The sequence below is a fragment of the Corapipo altera genome, unplaced genomic scaffold (assembly GCF_003945725.1).
Source record: "Corapipo altera isolate COAL_440 unplaced genomic scaffold, ASM394572v1 0, whole genome shotgun sequence".
NCBI classification, from domain to species: Eukaryota; Metazoa; Chordata; class Aves; order Passeriformes; family Pipridae; genus Corapipo; species Corapipo altera.
Genome location: NW_020884872.1, coordinates 25,682,911 through 25,702,370, shown reverse-complemented (window position 1 = coordinate 25,702,370; position 19,460 = coordinate 25,682,911). Strand labels below are relative to the sequence as shown.

At 38.6% G+C, this 19,460-nt stretch overlaps 1 protein-coding gene across 10 annotated transcripts in view; it reads right to left on the bottom strand.

The window, feature by feature from the left end:
- Positions 1-19,460, bottom strand: part of MCF2L (MCF.2 cell line derived transforming sequence like) — a 159,209-nt gene that overhangs the window by 43,645 nt on the left and 96,104 nt on the right. For all 10 annotated transcript variants that reach the window (XM_027640237.1, XM_027640265.1, XM_027640287.1 and 7 more), the window contains one exon: positions 13,913-14,027. In XM_027640237.1, coding sequence (XP_027496038.1) covers positions 13,913-14,027 — 115 coding nt within the window. The remainder of the gene's footprint in view (positions 1-13,912; positions 14,028-19,460) is intronic.

Here is a 19,460-nt window from a genome sequence, read left to right as displayed (position 1 = left end):
AAGGTATGGGTGGTGACAACTACTACACAAATAAGTGTGCTTCTACACTGCTGTATGAAAACTATTTGCATACATTGATCTCTATACAAATGGAACAAAGCAAATGTTGGGGTTCATGCCAGAGACTTGAAAATATCAAACCTTTGCATGTTTGAAATTCTGTACAGCACTTTTGGTTACATAATTCCTGTTTTTTAAAACTGAATTTCAGTCTTAAAGCTTTATTATTAAACAGTTGGATTACATTACACTCAAGATTGTTCCCTACCTCAACTATCTCTGCCTGTACATATAAATGGACTAGAAATTCTTTCTTTCAATGGCTGAACAGCTATTTTCATAGTAGGACTTCAGTAACATTCCATGAAGAATTACTGCATTGAGCAGAGCACCAAGGCAGTGTCTGCGGCAGAACCCTGGTACCACCCATTTTTAAAGCTTTCTCACCCACTGCAGTTTGTCACTGACCATCAGTGTGCATCAGTGACATGCACACACTGTTTCAAGGGATGGGTGGTCTTGGGTGGCTCACAAATCCTGATCTTTTTTTGGCATGCAACTGTAAGCCTATGTAGGAAGGACTTGGAATTGGTTCATCCACTCATCACCGGTCATACTACTGCACTACAAAAGGGCAAACATACAAAACATGGTAGCAGATCACCTTAGGAATGGTATTACCCACTCTGTCCACACAGCAGTTAGGTTTATGCTTGGGCATGCCACAAGCTTTGTGTAGACCAGCTCTTAAAAAACAAAAAAATTAATCTTAAAAGTAGAGTTGTATGTAGTGCAGAAAAAGAGAAGTTGGAGCTCAAACAGGTTCAGCATATACAAGGAGACAGTCCAGTAGCCTGAGCACAGAGGTATCAAACACTCTGAACATCAAGCACTCCCATCATGCCCCCAGTGATAAAAATGCTTCCAGCAGATATCATTCTTTGAAGTCAGAAGTCATTCTATATTCAGTCATCAGCAAACAAGCTAGAGTAATTACAAACAGAATTCTCTGTTACTTTGCTTAGGAACAGGCCATTGGAAACCAGACACTTCTCAAGTGAGGTTGTTGTTTCCCATGAGAAACTTTGCATCCTATATTTTCAGACACTTCAACTGACTGAACCTGAGCCGCTTCAAAGATCACTTTTCCATCTCTCCTATTGCTGCTAGGAATGATTTCCTGGGGAGTGAAGGGGAGACAAGAAGTTTCTTAATCATCAGTGTTTCCCACATGAAAAAATTATACCACTAATGCTCTGGCAATGAATGAAAGTAGAGAAAAGCAACCTCTTTAGTGGCCTTTATAAGCTATAGAAGATAGATAATATGGTGAAGAATGTAATATTAATGGTTTTAACAAATCAAGATAAAAAATCTCCAGTATAGCAACTATGAAAGAAAAAAATTCAGCTAAGCCCTGTGGTGACATTTCACGTTACCAGTTTTATGCTGGTTTCCCATCAAGGAAAAGGGTAGGAACAATTCACCTGGCATAGCCTTGCTGCACATCTGCCCTCCTTCTGTCCCTTACACAGGATAACCAAGACTATTCTAATCGATAATTAGCTAAGTCTTAGAGGATGCAGTTTTTTCTAGGGAAGAAGAATTTAATGGACCATGAACTTGACAAAGAAAAAAAAAAGGTAAAATTCAACTTTAACGTTAAATAAAACCTAGACACTAAACAGTAATAAGACCTAGAGTAGTTTCATTGTCTTACAATTCTTTGTTTCAGAACTGGCCAATTTATCCACTTCATTCCAAAACAAATCCACCAGCTGGGTATTTTAAAAGAGAAAGAATATCATATTTGGCATGTTCCCCTAATTTTAAGAGGTATTCTACTTAATAATATTAAAACATTTTTGTACTCAATTGGTCTTGAACTATTTTGATCTTATGGTAGCTTCTTTCTCATGATCCAAAGTAAAACTAAAATTAGGGACTTAACATTTTAAACCACAGTCTCTAAGGAGAAGAAAGCAGACTCATGCTTTCTTGAGTAAATGATCAAAATAACATGATATATCACACTCCACTGATATTGCAGGCTTTTATAGCCCATAATACCAGTCTCACTGTAGAAGATTTGATTAAATCAATTTAGAGATAGCAGGAACTGAAAAAGAACTATAAATCAGACATTTGAGCTTTAGGTTTTAACACAGTATCTAAGCTGAATACTGCTTTGTAATGCTGCTGCTATTACAGATCTTACTTACGTGTTTTCTAGAAACCTGCACTTAAATCAGTACTTGAAAGTATTTAACTAAAGAATAGCCTGGTAAATAAAATAATGTTATAATGTTTTATAACACCAATGCTACAAATGATATTTCGAATCTGCAAGGTATCATATGTGATATGTGTGAAAATATATACAATCAAAGTGATTACACACCAAAGACAATTAGAAGTGTTCCGAAAACTGGACAGTAATACCTTTCCACTAAATACGTTTGCTCTAAATTAGCAAACTTTAAAAATATATTTACTATTTTTATGACAGAAAATCTGAAGTTTTCATTGTTATTGAGATACGAGTGGCAAAAAAACCATCTGCGAAAAAACCAAATAGAATGAAATCATATTTCCAAAGATGGTTGTTATATAATTGTATATTGCTGTCATGGCATTTAATTGGTTAGACAGAAAATAGCAGTTTGGTGCCAGGTTCTGCCACAGATGTATGACTAACTGAGGTCAAAGAACACTCAACAAATCTGAGTACGGAGTTGTTCCTAACAAGGGTAGCATTTATTAACATCCAGATAAAGTTCTTTGGCTACCTAGCAGACCTCCTGAGCCCCCAAAGCAAACTGGCATGACATTTTGGCTCCCACTCCAACAGCGGACCTGTCACATTGTGATGACATTCATTTGTGATACAGTTCAGATTCCTACAAGAATTACTTTCAGTTGAGGTGCGTAACTGGTCTATCAGGTATCAGTTCTTATTCCAGCAACGTCTATGAGAAAAAACAGAAATTATGAGTGCACTCTATTTCTGCCACATGGCACTGCACAGAGGCAAAAATGTGAATGCAACGATTAAAAACTTCTGCATTGTTTCAGATACAATTAATATAATTTTGGCTTTAGTTTTGTAACCTATATCTCTTCAGCTGAAAACACTGAATAAGTCAGCTAATGCAGGAAGCACAGTTGGAAGGACATGTCCATCACTTCTGATCTCATTGAAAAACCATCCAGAGCAGACCTAAGGAACAGGTTCACCTAAAGCTTTCTGAGGTGCTGAATTTAAGACTGGTGCTTGGCGGTGTGGAAGTCGCTGCATTGCACCTATCTCTCCATATCAAAATCTCTGGAGTCAGGAACAAAACTTGCCATCTACTCCTTACTACGTTTAACTAGTGAGCACTTGTACTGTGTTTCAACACGAAAGAAAGCTGTTGTTGTATAAGAATTCATTTTATTTGATTATTGGGCCCTCTCTCACAATCAGCTCAGTGAACTTTAACTGTGGAAGGAAAAACCTACCCAGTTCAAACTAAGACTGACCATTGTTCATGAAGAAATATAGGAACAATTTAATATAACAGTCAGAAATGCTGTTATACAAGTGCAGCCTCTAGTGGTCTGTATAAAATCACTGAATGCCAAGTAAAATTACTTATCAAGCTCCTGGCAGTAACAGCTGCATTTCACCCAACACAGCTGATACTGAGACACTCCACAGCAGGAGCACAACCTGTAAGCAAGGACGCAGCATTTCTCATTGATGCTTATGCTTCAAAACTGATTTTGAATATAAAAACTGCTACCCTGCAAAAAAAACCCCCTACAACACTGAACAACTAAATCACTATGAATAAAACAACATGCATACTATTCTACAATCTAATTCATTCCACACTGAACTTCTATGAATAGATGTATTTTTAAATGCACATTCAAAAAACCCACAGCATTTAGACCCTCTTTGCTTTGGTTTTGACAGTTACTGCCTTCACTTCAGAGAAACAGATGAAGTAGCACAGAAAATTAAGAAAATCTGAGTCTTTGTGTTGGAGCTGAACCTGTAAAAGTTTCATCATTAGGCAAGGTTCAGATAAGAAGTCTGATGCGTTTCCCTGCCTCCACTATGCACCTCTTTTTCCTATTTCTCCACGTTCCATCTAATTCCCCCTAAATCTTACCCAGTGTACCACTGATAAAAACTTCCTCTTTCCTATCCTATTATGCTTATTTTTGGTCTCAATTATTACTTCATGCCCCAGGTATATCTGAAAACACTCAATACTGTATTGCAATTTTCTCAGGCTTGGGGAACCATCAGATAGACAAAACTGTATTTTAGAATCTCTCGGCAAGCAGGCAAAGGAGAATTTAGATCAATGTTGGGTTATGAGGTGGCATAAATAAAAATGTGATAGGCAAGTGTTGTCAATTTGGTAACGAGGCAGAAGAAATGAGCAGAATCATACAGCCTGGCAGAGCAACACCATGGAAATGCACTTTGCAACTTTATAAGCATAGGCAAGATAATTACACGTGATGTTGTGCCAGTGACAGGAGATCTTAAAAACCAGATAAAAGGGAGAAAAAATAATAAGCAGAAAGCAACTTCAAAAAGCTTTGTCTAACAGGCTATTAATAATTCAAAACTTTGGAATTTTCATCCAAACTTCACAACAACTGTAGCCCAGAAAGCCACGAGTGGTTCTGTGCATCCCTATGCCTGATCTGAAAATTCCTCAGTCACGAGAGAACTGTGACAAGACCTCACTGCATCTGCCTCCCAATCAAGAACCCGCAAGGAAGATGGGCTATTATTGGAGAGGTACTGTTGATGAGGCAAGTGCCAACTCACAGACAAACAAGAGAGCTGTTCTCCAGCCTTGGTCCCAAAGGCAACCAGAGGTCTTTATCCTGCACAGCAGCAGGTCCCCTGAAACTGTGAGATACGAATCCAAACGCGATTACTTGAGGCACTTTTGTCTCAAGCACTGCTTGTGTTCCTCAGCCAAACAGACAGCACAGGTATTTACACCAATTTACAGCACACACAGTCACATTTATCTTTTATCTCCCCGCTCAGTGGCAGAGATATCCTCCTTGATTGGTCCCTATAGTTCCTCTTTATCTCCTGTGCTACTTTAGGTCTTCGAATCAGTCTCTCTTCCACTTTCAAGCCAATTCCTCCTTAAAATAAACTCAAATGACTAGAATACAGTAATACTGGCTACATTCCATCATATATGCTGACCTTCTTTCTGCTCCAAAAAGCTTATGCTGTTGAGGGGGGTGGGGGGAAGCTGAGGGAATATAGCCAGTGTTAAAAATAAGAACTAAAGTGTCCAGGCATCATCATCTGCCTGGGCCTGGACATCTGCTTATACCACATGCACTGATTTCCTTTCTGTGGGACTCATAATCTTTTTTATGGTAACTTCATAGAATGGCTTGGTTTGGAAGAGAGCTTATAGATTATCTAGTTCTAGCTGTCCAGAACTTCACAAGCCTTATCCCACCAAGGAACTAAAATCAGAGCAACCTTAATGTATTTTTGCAGGTAAAAGAAATATAATTTAAAAAGTTGTTGCTAAGTGTGTGAAATTAAGTAAAATAAGAGGTTTTAAGGAAGAGTTCTAATTTTCTAAATGGAAAACAGTGTAATTTCTTCAGGCCACACAGAGCTGCTTTTGGAAGGACTGACTGAAGAAAGACAACTTTGAGGACTCATTTAGACTTAACTACAGATGGCTGAAGTAGGTCATGTTATCCTGCAGGGGCAATTAAGGATAAATAGGTCAATAAAGGCAAAAGGGCTCCATGTTGGTTTAAACTTTAGTAAATTGAGCAACAGAAAGCCTATGCAATCCTCATTTTAGAACTATTAAGTCCAATTCCACAAAGGCCTTTTTACACCTATTCAGAACTATGATACTGGAATACATTTCCAGGACACTGCAACAATCATTAATGCCACTGCACAAAGTATTGGCACAACCTTACTGGGAATGCTGCATGTTTTGTTTTAGAACGGTGCTTTTACACTTAAATAGAGAGTTAAATTATCTGAATTTAATCCTGGAGTAGCAAAAACTGTGTGAGAGTCCAACATTTTAGTAATTAACTTTCATAATTTTACAGTGCTTAATTTACTTTGCCTTATTACAGACTAAATTTACCACTGGACAGTGTGTGTCATACATACTATTCAAATCATCTAAACCCTGAAAGTATAACTGGGATTTAAAGACTACAGAGACTTTGCCTGTACAGGGCTGACCTTTAAAACAAATTTAAGGCATTCATAAGGTGGACACCAAAAGCAGTGTAATTTGTTCCAAACCCAGTAACAATTCAAACTCTAAGTAACATTTTGGGCTTTAATCTAACCTTGCCAAAGTATGTATCTGACACAAAAGCTTTGGACTACCACCTAAATTTAAGATAAAATGCTCTTACTTCAAACCTAAGACTTTACATTTCCTGTCTGCTTACAGCAACATATGGCATTTACAACTGTTTGGCAGCTGTGCTGAGAAAGGAAGGGTACACACAGCATGACAGATTTTGCTAGAAATCCTGGGATGTTCTCACTGACAAATTTGAGGGGCTGCCAAGGTAAGAGCAGGGTACAGGTTCCATATCTTCAGCCTGGATTGTAATCCAACAAAGAGGAGAGCATGGAAATTAAGCACAGATGACAGAAACAAACTCTGAAGCTGCAAAACTGTTGCTCAGCATATCAGTATGAACTGTCAGGGCATTTATTTTTTGGCACTTCTTACCCATTACGTTGTGATGTTCATCCCTGGCACTCTATAAAACAGAAGTGGTTAACTCTTATCTGGTGGTGGACTGCCCATTTAGTTTGCAGATAAATGAAGAAACACATGAAGTTATCCTCTCACACTGGCTCTTTATAAGGTCTGCTGGACCCTGACAGACTTACTAGTTCAAAACACAGCACTACCCCAACACTGCTGCCTCTGCTTTCAGAGCCCAGTGGTGGATCTGTGCTGAGGAGACTGGCCATGCCCAAGCTGTGTGAGCCCTGTGCTCTCCAGTGCCCTTTGCACTGAGGTTTGTTAGCTCCAGCAACACCCATGCCATGTTGTCACATGTTCTCCTGGTGCCTACCTAAATCCACCCTGTCATGCTTTGCTGTGCCCACACTAGTGAAGTCTTCTCATATCTGAACCCACTGGAAGGCTTAGCACAGACAATTCCCTTTCAGTTTTCCAGTGTTGTCCCAAACTATGGGGAGCTGTTACAGTAAACAAGGAAAGGTCTACCAGAAGCATAGCAAACCCTAACACTGAGCTTTCAAACTGTTAGACATCAACACTTTCAGAGATCATCTTGTTCTGTTCCATTACTTGGACAGGATGGCTCCCTAGTTCCCCCACACCAGACAGCACCACAAACAACAGGATTTCTTAGAAGGCCACACAGTGTTCAAGCATTTGTAAACCACTGGGAATCTCAATGAAGGGGACGCTCTCCCAGGCAGGAAACTGCCAGGGAAGGGACAGCTTTCAAAACAGGAAACTGCCGAGCACACCAACATAACCTGAGTTATGCTCAAGATCATGCATTCGGACAGAAAGGCATTACAAAGAGAGGCTGAACAAGGCTCTGGCTGAATGCAAGTAAAAAAAGCCCGTGTATTGTATTTAATCAGCAGTGTGGGACTCAAACAGGCCATCAAAAGCTGTTCTGAATTTTCTAATCTACACTATTTCCTACTTTTCTTGAAAGGAACTTCGTGTTTAAGATTCGGTTTTACACTTCTAAAATATTAGCTTTCCAATCACTTGTGACCATAAGAATTTTAGCTTACTTGCTTTGTTCAGAAATGAACCTACATGAGCAGCAAAGCATTAAAACTATACTCTTTTGTTCTCATAAACAGCACATTGTTTTCAATTTGCAGTAGAAACTGCTAATTAACCAGAAGCAAAACCATATGTTGAAAAATCCTGTCTGGTTTTGGTTTGTTTTTTTGCTTTGGTTTGGTTTTTTTTCCCCTACTGCAATTACCTATTAATTTCTTTTGGACCTCGTTCTCATTCTACAACACACATATGGTAAATTCATATACTAACATATACTATGTGTAAACACTTAAGTTAATAAAATACATTTCAAGTAACAATTGTGATGGAGAGAAGTATGAATAATGCTTTCAGGGTATATTGCAAATCTTGAAAGTTTAATATATTTAATAGGATCAATAGAAAGAGGAAAAAATACTTTCAAAACAAAGGAACAAAGAAGAAAACACTGAATGTCCTGAAATGCAATCTTAAGGGTACAGCTGGCAGCTATTTCAGGAGCCTTTTGCAAATCTGAATGTAATATTCTTCCTTTAGCCTTGGTAAATTTGGAATGTAAAAGGTACATTCCACATGTGCCTCTCCCACTATGCAGTAAGAATGATGGGCACTGTGTATGGGGGCTGTCAGGTTTTTACTTAGCTAAGAGATGAGACAGCCTTGTTCTCTTTTTCCTACTGAGCTCAGTGGTCATCCCCAAAAGATTCACAGAGTGAAGTAACAGGAGCCATTCTTCTCTGCAGAAGGAGAATTAGACCAGCTACATGGACATTTTATAATGTCCTCAAAACATCCCAAACAGATGCAAGATTTGGCTCACTGTCCTCTACTGAAATAGAGTTGAATTCAAAGACCTCACATCCTATAGTCACTGAATAAAGTAATATCTGTAAAGAAGTAACTCCATTCATAAGAACTATTAATTCCTGTGGATCAATACTTACACGTAAATGATTTGTATCAATTCAGCATTTTTGTTAAAGTACTCTTCCTAGAAAGTATTGCCTTACATACTGTCATGGTTCTCCTTGTTTTGTCCTGGGTAGCATATATATCTTTCTAAGAGAATTCTCACCTTTTTAATAAAACTTTGTCTTATACTTCGAGTATAATGAAAAAATATTCCCTGTTAAAAGGAAAAACCCGCTTCAGAAGTAGGTTCTGTATATCTTTACAATATCTATTTCACTACCAAAAGAGTAGTTATAAAAGGATTAGCTGTAATCTTCCACTGTCCATTGTACTCATCCTTAATCCATCATTTTTTCCTGACAAAGCAGTGGTTTTTCAGTATGCCCTATGTCAATAAACTGTACTGAATATTTTGAGATTATTAAAAACCATATGTTAGACATCACATTTTATCCAGCCATCTATAGAACAGGAACTTACCTTGCAACATTAACAACACCCACCTGAAGAATATAGTTCAGCTCTCTGCTTAATGATATGCAGCTGCACCAGGGTTAACTGAGTATCTTTAAATTGAGATGAGGTATTCCCTTTCCACTGTATCCTTTCTTACAATCCTCATGTATCAGTCATTTACACATCTGAGCACATACTAATAGCTCTCCTGTTTGGACTTTTCTACTCCATGGTCATCTAAGTTAGTAACATGCAATTTTCAGTAGTTCTATTCCTAAATGCGAGGTGCCCCAGGAGATATTTAACTCTTCATGATTAAATTTCACTACGAAAAAGTTCACACAGAAAAAGCTTGTGGAACCCAGTATTTAGATAATATAGAACAAGTATGTAGTAAGAGGTGACAAGGTCATGTTTATCTATAAAATTAGAAGGAATAATAAAGGTAGGTTTAAGAGGTTTCAGTTTTTCCTTTTTCAAAGTTGTAAGCTAGTCTTCTTTCACTTGGAAATATCTTGAAAGCCTGATGCTAAAACCCACTGCTAAGATTTATTATACCAGTAAATATTTTATTGGGTGAACTCTACTGAAGAGCACAGAAAGGTCCTTTCTTATGAGGCTCTTAGTAGCTCCTCACTGTCATCCCCACGAAATATTATTTCCCTTAACATGTGACTGCAGGCAGTCACACAATGAGGTCTGAGTTACTGCTGCCAACCCCTTACTGTGATCTTGTATGGGGCCAAATAGCACAAGTAGTTTTCTGAGGAACTGTTGTGGCACCAGACATGTCTCTGCTCTACAGGGCTTTTCACAGAAAAGTCCATTTCTCCTCAGTCAGTCAGAACAGCCCAAAGACAGAGTTCAGTATCTGATAAACTAAATAACAATAGCCTGGGAGAGCAGTCCATGCATAAAAGCTGTTGGCAGCATTTCTACCCTTTCTGTAATTCTGTACTCCTTACACCTCTAATCAGCTTACAAACTAAGAAAAATTATTAACTAACTGCCTCCACTTCCCTCAAAAGCAGTTTCCAAATCATCCAAACCAGCATTTGAACACTCAGATAACAGGAAAAATCCTATCTTACAACACCTTTAATAGTGCTAGAAATATCTCAATTAAAGAAAAATTGCATTAATGCCCTCTTAGGTTTATATGCAGCCAATAACTTATAATTCACAAAATATACTTCATCAGGGGATGCATGCTGGCATCCAGCTAGTGTCATTTCTATAGTTTTTTATTCCTATAAGCCTGCACAAGGGCTCACAAACACAATTTTAAACAGTAAGCTTCTCACACTGCTAGCAAAGACATGATGGATATTGTAAGGCCTTTGAGACTACAGCAATTCTTAGACACGAAAAGGCCACAGGTTTATCACTATCTTAACAGTAGCATTATTTTTACAAGGTTTGAAATTGAAATGTTATCACCTTAAACCTAAAGAATTGTTATATTCACAGTAGTTAATACCTTCACATCTAGCCAGCTGGGCTATCCCCCTTGTTTACACAGAACAGTCATCTCTTTCTAAATAATTATAATTTAAAGAAACAAGAAAATCCTACAAGAACAGCCAGACTTAAGGAATGACCTTTTCTGCCTCAATACCCATAGAATAATTTTTGTCAGGTAGAGGCAACTAACAAGAAAAACCTCCAGAAAATCTGCTCCCAGACTTTTAGTTAGTAAAAATGTGCTCCTGTCAAACTGATGTGCTGGGATGCTCTCAGTGCTCCTCCCCTGCACCAGATGCTGTTTGTTCTGATCAGAATTTCTCACATGAACCCCACTCTGTGCAGAAGCTCAATGGGTGACCATAAAGTGCACCACCAAGGACTTTCAAAAGGAGAAGCAGATGTGAATTTGGTACATAATTATTTGCAATAACAGTATCCATGATACCATGAAGGGATGCTTGGCACCATGCAGTTTAACCAACACAAGGACAAACAAAGAAAATGCAAAAGTTGGCTGTTGGCTTCACAGCTCCATTCCTTGCTAAAATAGGATTAAACAAGTACATCCAGGAGGGCACTGCACAGTGCTGTGCTGTGTATAACCAGGATTCCCTCACAATGAGCAGGTCCTACAGAATAATTAACAGGAAAGCCCTTTACAAGAACACTACTATTTCTCTTCATGCACGTACAGAAAACAAAAGGAAACGTGCATTAAGGACATCTGCCATGACTAGTTCCAAATGTGAATTCAGCATGGTCCACGCTGAGCTGCTCTGAATGCTATCAGCAAAAAGAATGGAAAATACAGCCCCCACTGCCATCTCCTCACAGCCCTCTGGTTGGTGGGAATGGTGGCTGTCGGGCCCAAACAGCTTTCCCTCTCCAGGCTGAGCAAGCCCTGCTCCTGTAGTCTCTCCCTGCACAGCAGCTCCAGCTCCCAACCACTGTGGGGACCCCACTGGACTCACTCCTTTTTGTGAACCCCCACTCCATGGTAACTCAGAGCTGAACCCAGTGTTGCAGGTGGGGCCTAGAGAGAGCCAGTTAGTAAATCTCTTGCTGTCACCCACTCCTTGTCATGCTCCTGCTAGTGTGGTCCTGGGGCTACCAGCCTTCCCTGCTGGCTCATGGTTAGCCTACTAGTCACCAGGACCTCCAAGTACCTTTCAGAAGAGCAGCCTCACAGCCAGTTAGTTCCCAGCTTGCACTCTTGCAGGTGGTCAGTCCACCCCAACTGCCAACTCGGCATTTGTTGTTTCAGAATTTCATGAAGTTCCTGTCATTCCATACCTCCCACCTGTCTAGGCTCCTGTGAATGGCAATCCTTCCTCAAGTGTACTGGCTGGTCCACCAAGTTTCTCGTATACACACTTGATGAGGATGCACTCTATCTCCTCCTTCACATCCTTGCCAAGAACATCAGGCAGCATGAATATGTATGGTTCCCTGAGGAACTCTGTCTCCAGATAAAACATGAGCCATTAACTACCTCTCTTTGAGCTGAATGATCCAAGTACTTTCTTACCCCCACTCAGCAGCCCACCTGCAAAAACACAGTAACTCAAAGTGGACAGAAAAGTGCTGGGGGAGACTCAGTTGAAGGTCTAGCTTAAGGAGAGGCACAGGACATGCACAGCTTCACCTCATTGATGCATCCAGCAACTTCATCACAGAAATGGGCTGGTCAGGAACAATTACTGTTGTTTAATTCATGCTGGCTACTCCCCATAATCTTCTTCTTTTATGTGCCCAAAAGCATGTTTTAAGAGGACTCACTCCATAATTTTCTCACAGATCAGTGAGGTTGACCAGCCTATAGTGCTCCAGATCATTATTCTTGCTCTCCTGAACATGAATCCAGTATTTACCTTTCTTTGGTCATTATGGTTTATCTCTGATCTCAGAAACCTTTCAAAGATGATAGAGAGCACCATTTCTATGACAGTTGTCAGCCTCCTCACCCCTCTCAATGTAAGTCATCTTATCCCAAAGACTAGATTTGGGTCAAGATTTCTCAAGAGATCCTTGATTTGATCCTCACTGCTTTCTTGTCATTCTCCTCCTTGAACCCTCACTCTGAGCACATAGGCTGGGGTGACATTGTCAGAGAAGACTGAAGAATTCAACTGTCTCAGCCTTCTTTGTGTTGGGTGCTACTAATTCACCCAGTCCATTCAGCACAGGTCCACATTTTCCTTGCTTATTCCTGTACTGCTAAAGCAACAGAAGTTTTTTTTGGGTGGTCCTTGATGTCCCCTTTTTCTTGTCCCTCAGGTCCAGATGTGCTTTGACTTTTCTGACACCATCCCTATGTGTTTGGACAACGTATCTATATTCCTCCTTTGTATCCTGTCCCTGCTTTCACCTCCTGTATGATGCCTTTGTATTGCAGCTCAGTCACAAGTTCACTTTCGGACAGTCGGGTCAGTCTCCTGTTACGTCTATTCATATTCCAGGACATACCATTCTTGTGCTTGGAAAATGTTGTCCTTCAAAACTTGGCAGCATTCCTCAACAGATTATCTCTTCAGAGCTGCCTTCCATTGTATCCCACCTACCAGTTCCCCAAATAAGCCCAAAATCTGTTCTCTTGAAGTCTACAGTCTGTACTTTACTACTTGCCTTCCCCACCTCCATCAGGATTTTGAACCCACCATTTCACTCCCCAATCGACTGTCAACAAAAATCACAATGTTTATTGAGAAGCCCATTGGTAACACTACCATGTCCTCTAAGAAAATCAGGATTTTCTGGGCCTGCTTAGCACCCGCAGGCAAAGCTTTGGAACTCTCCAAAGACCTTACATTCAACTGAGTCAGGGAAACATAATAAGTGGTGATGACTAACTTCTGTTTGTAGTTATGGAGTATTCCCTCACTGAGTAATATCTTGAGTAGCATCCAGGAATTAGCACGTTCTGCCAAAATTACACATTTTCAATTAAAACACTGAATACTGTACTCCGAGATACAATGAAGACACAAGAGGACAACATCCATCACAGAATCTCTATCCATACATGCCAGGAAGTAATCTTCTGATGAAATATAAATACCACTATATAAATAATTTAGCAACTACATTAGCTGCCTAATGTAGTTGTAGCAGTCACTAATCAACACTTACTGGACCTGCACCAATAAGCTGCATTTTCCTTTTCTTTAATTAAATGCTAAGTCGATCTTTACACCATCATGTAAGGGACTGAATGTGAAAAGTCACTGAGCAGATAAAAGGTTATTTTCTTCTAGACAGGTGCTCACCTTGGAATGCTTGTCAGGTAGGTCAGGACATTCTGGAACTCTTTTTCGGGGATCTCACTGAAAGCTGGATAGTCTGGAAAGGTGATAACAGGGCAGCCATCTCCTCCTCTTCCACCTACAAAAGGAACAAGCAGCAAGGATGTTTACATGCACATTTCTTTACCTAGACTGCAATTTCCCAGGAAAGAAACTACTGTATTTAATTTTTTTCTCTCTCTTTTTTCTCCCCTCCTTTTGTGCAGAACTCATCAGTGTGGACATTGTTTATTCTGAACAGAGTATTCTTTAGAGTTTACAAAGTTCGAAAGGAACTTGTTACACCACATTGATCACAGTTTTTTTCTGCACTAATGTCTTGGCTCCTGTGAACAGAGTCTTGACACCAGATGGCAGTGCTTCTTTCTTTTGATAAACACCAACTGCATGTAAATATAACCCATCTGGAGAAAGAAATGAACTAATTTAGGGGAAAAAAAATGTTAAATTCGGAATTAAGTAGGCGAATCTCCATCTTAAACTGAATTCAACCTTCTTACTAGTTTGAACTCATTCATGCAACACCCCCTTTACCCTGCCCAGTAGGCTGCTTTGCTTCCAGGATGGTCTAAAAGAAAGGAACAGAACATTAAAAGAAATGGATGTAGGTGTTCCAAATGAGATTTACCATTCTCAGATTATGTACAAAAGGTAAAGGAGAGCTTTTTTCACAGTACCTACGCTACAGTAGAGCTGCTGCTGAGCTACATATCGTTATCTCTACCTTTTCTGGCATTTGCAGCCCTGGGTAGAATTCAAAAACACAATGCTTCTTAATGTGCCTCGCACACATTTTTACATGCAAAATATAATTATTTCTTTTTTAAAAGCAATACTAATGTTTCATGTCTTAAGCAAGTATATTTTCATAAACACAGGTAGGACAAGGGGCTTACTGAGCCCTAGGAACTGCATGAAATTAACAGTTTGGGGGTGGTAAGAACACGTTGCTGGGAAGTTATCTTTGCTTCACACTTCAAAAAGAGAAGAAAAACAATGAAAAATTACTGTTGTAAAATAACAAGGTTATTTTAGCCGTGAAATCCAATATTTGTGTAGAAATCAGCTGTAAACTGTATTAGCAACACCAATCATGAGAACAACAGTGACTTGTGAAGATTACAGTGTACTTTTTTGGCATCTGGTTACCAGCCTATTCCTATCTGATAAATATTTGTTGGGGCTGCGACTTTGTATGGATCTGTGCACTCATTTCATTAGTAGCACTCTGCTGGTTTTGTTTGGATTGCTTCTGTTTGGATTTAATATCCATAGGGATGGGAGTTTGCAGCTGAAAAATTTGATAACTCCATGACAATGATTGTTTTAAGTACCGTGTGACTGGCTGCTAGTACTGAGATGAATGTAAGCACAGACAGTATTTCTTACTAGGAAAAGCACTCACACTGTTATTTGCTAGTGCTCAGCTTCATGTGGCTCCTTTTCTACAAATGCAGCCACTTTTGATTATATACTATCCCGTTTTGATTTAAAAAAAAACAGCAACAAGGCCCAAACCCACTCCCAGTGCCTTTGCATCTAACCTCATCAGGAAAAGAAGAGAAATATTTGAGCTCAGATTTGCTTGATAAAAGAAACCACAACTTCCCTCCAAACCATAAGTAATTAGAAGAGCTCAAATAGTATCCTTATGTTAATTTGTGGTGAATCTGACTTCTACTAGTTTACAGGCAATATGGTGCTGCCACTGTGAAGCACTTGAAATCAAAATACATGAGTAAATGCACTCTGGATGTGTTTAAACAACAACAAAATGCAACTATTATGCAAATATCACAAATTTGCAAACATGACCTTTACAACACATCCAAATACGGCAACATTACGTCAAGGGAGCTAATTTTAGCTATACAAATGTTCGCAACAAAAATGTAAGTTAAGAACCATTTTCATTCTATTATTTTTTGTTCTGCCCAGGCTCTCAGGATTTAAGTATTTTTCTCTCTCATTAAAAACATTTTTCAAGCATGATAATGATTATTTCTGTTGCTCATGAGATGTTCTGCTCTCTCTAGAATATCTATTTTTAGGTACAATTATACATTACTTGCTGTATCCCCCTTGGTTACTTGCTTTGTTCTACATAATTTCTATAAATAGGATATATGAAACAAAAGAAGAACAACAATAGACTTGCAGGACATGTCCTAAAAGCAGAAGCCCGGACCATGACCTTCAGGAAGTTCCCAGACCACCACTGATTGTCCAGGGCAAACAGAGGCATCCTGCCTTGACACTGCCTATTAATTTTCAGTTTCTAGTACAGTCATCTGTGGTTATCTTGAGTGGAGACGACTCTGTCCGGCCTTGTGCTCTTTAGAAGATCGTTGTTCACTGATTATCTTTTTCTCCAGTGTTTTCCTGCTGGGACACTCGAGCACACATATACCTTCAAATGCTGTTCAACCACTTTTCCTTATCATATCCTCACTGCTCAAAACAGTTTAGGGCAGAGTGACCTGAAGTGCTACACATAACGAATACTGTAAAATTTCAGCTTTAATAATTCTGACCTACTGAAGTCACAATCTATATTGCAACATTAAATACAGGGCCATCAATGGAATACAGGTCACTCTAGCAAAGCAGTCCCTACTTACAAACGAGCATTTGTCACAGTAACCTACAGAATGGGCATGGGAAATAAAGTAAAAATCCTACATATTAAATAACAGTAAAAGCGGTAGGCAAGTTCACTTTTTAGTGTCCTTCATTTTTATAATGAACCTTTTTTTAGAATCACTTTTTCTTGCTTCACCTTTGCAAAAGCAACATTACACAGTTTATTCCTAAGTTAGCTGTGCAAAACGTGATTTTCTGGCCTTCTCCCAGAAGTAAATCATGCCACAGAATTTAGAGGGAGGGGATAAAAGGGAAAATTAGGAAGCTAAGCTGGGTTTAGGCTTTAGTGAGAAGGAAAGCATTCAAGTGACAAAAATGAACAATTTCACTTCTCTCATCCTCCTTGAAATGGAGGTTTAAGACAAAAATTTCAATATAACATCCAGCATCTCAGAACTGTATGCACCAATTACAGAAAGGGACATGTAAACTGAGATGAACTCTGTGGGTGCTAAAACTCATGAAAATAATTCAATCTGTACAGAGTAATTTTTAAAATGAGTGACTGGAATTTTAATCATCATCCAAAAAAGTAGTAATTTAACTGCAATATTTTAATAAATTCAGGTCAGTTGGTAGAGTGGCTGTCTAATTACCTCATTCATAACAATTGAAAAAATCACGTCTTTCTCATTCCCCAGTAGGTCACAGTCCTGAAATTCCAGCCACAGCTGTGGAACAGCCTAAACTTGTTTGCTGGGCAAGTTCTGTCCACAATGGCACACACAAGCCCATTTTCCTACTTCTAGGCCTAAACAGGGATACACTGACCTATACAATTGGAATTTAATAGTTTTATGTGTTATTAACAACCAAGTATACAACCAGGTATCTGAGAGCATTGGGAGCATTTTCTTAGTCTAATTTTAAGGTTTTCTCGGTTTTTTGTTTTTTTTAAATCTAAATTTCTGAAAACCCTCTTATTTTTGTTTAAATAATTATAAACACTGTTGTGACTATGCAAATGTCAGGTTGGATGGAGCTTTGAGCAATCTGGTCTAGGTAAAGTCCTTACCCATGGTAGGGGGGTAGACTAGATGATATTTAAAGGCTCCTTTCAACCCAATGCATTCTGTGATGCTATGAAAATGCTGGAAAACATTCAGCATTATTTCAAAATATTAAACAAACGTCACTTGAGCGTCAGCTTTTGTTTACAGAAAAGAGCAGAAGAGAATGCATCAGTCCTTAAGCAAGTGCAATCAGTCCACACACATCTTACCTGAAATGATTCCCAAGAATTACTTGAGACTTGCAGCTATAAGAAACATTCTGCAAGGGAGAGGACTATTACTCTTCAGTCTAAAAATGGAAACACCCTAGAAGTAAAGAATACTGAAACTTATGCCTGCAATTAAATAAAATAAGAACACCACACTACTTTAAATTAAGCAGATCTGCTTCCACCCTACTTTTGTGAGCCTTCATTAAAGGAAAACTTTGTTCTTAACTCACCTATACTTTGGCAGCCTATTCAACTGAAACTTCTTCAATAGATTTAGTATCAAATAAAACACAAATTACCTCTCTAAAATGGAAATTTTTCAATGGATAAACCTCTACAATTCTAGTAAATCTCCAGTTAGGTGGAGCTCTTCTAAACAGATCTACACTCCTCAATCTAAGGTCAGTTTTTGCAACAGAGACAGTCCTGTGTTTTGGAGAAAGACGTTTTAAAAACATGTTGAATTGTACAAGGTCCACAGTTCAGGTATCAAAATGACTTAACTGTGCTTAGTATACAGCACTTCATGTTCCTAACCTTTGAATACAATTCGCACCAACAATAGCACCAACTGTTAAAATTATGTGGACCCAGAGCATTGTGGTCTTGTATGAAAGGAATGGAAAAATTATCCTTGGAATAGTAGCTGTGATACTGTAAGATGGGACTGGTAAAGTTTACCTTAAGTCTAGTTAATTTAGCATTTATTCTTTATATTCTGCTACATATAAGTTTTCCCATCACAGTTGCAATCTCTTTTGCATTTTTCTTTTATTTATTAAGCAGGTTGGGTGATAGAGAAGTGTCAAGGAAATTGCAACAGTATTTTACAAAAATTCTAATCAAGAGGCATGTTAGTGATCTGGTATCTGAAAACAATCTCAAGTGAGAAATAATTAGCATTCTTCTCAACTTAAAAAGGTATTGACAGGGAAAATTACAAAACCTGTGAACTGTACAGCTGCTAAAAACCTCACACACAAGTGCGCACAGAGAAAAGAGTCATTTCCCACAACCCTGTGAAAGATATACTAGTTGTCTGCGTTTTGCTGTATGGTCAGCAAAATTTGGCAGCAGCAAAGAGACTGCTCAGACTTCCAGGAAAGATGAAATAATTACATTATTTTGTAATGTTTCCCTAATTATTTTGTTGCTGTTTGCATAAGAAAAGGTATTCTCAAAAGCACTCTGACCAACTCACAAAAAGGAAGTAAGGGAGTTGGATATAATTAGATGACAGAGAAAAGAGGTAGGTCTTCTGGCCTGAATCTATAATGCAAATGAAATAGTATTTGGACTGTAAGAAAAAAATATGATGTCTATGTTTATCAATGTGCACACACAAGACTAAAGAACATTTCCTTGTTAAATGGCTTAGATCTACAACTTTAGTTCAAAAGACCTAGCTTAAAAGTAATCTTGTTTGTAGTCATGTCAAAAGTGAGGTCCTCACATGAATGAGAGAAAGGCTTACTTCAGATTTTTCTTTACTGTTGTGGTAGCTCATCTGTTATGTTTGTGTGTTTCTGATAAAGAATTTCTCCTTTCTAATCTCATAATATATTTAAGTGGAGTACTCAGAGTATTTGAAATTACATATGGACTTCAATGAGGTAGTGGATAAAAGTTTCATAGAATATCCTT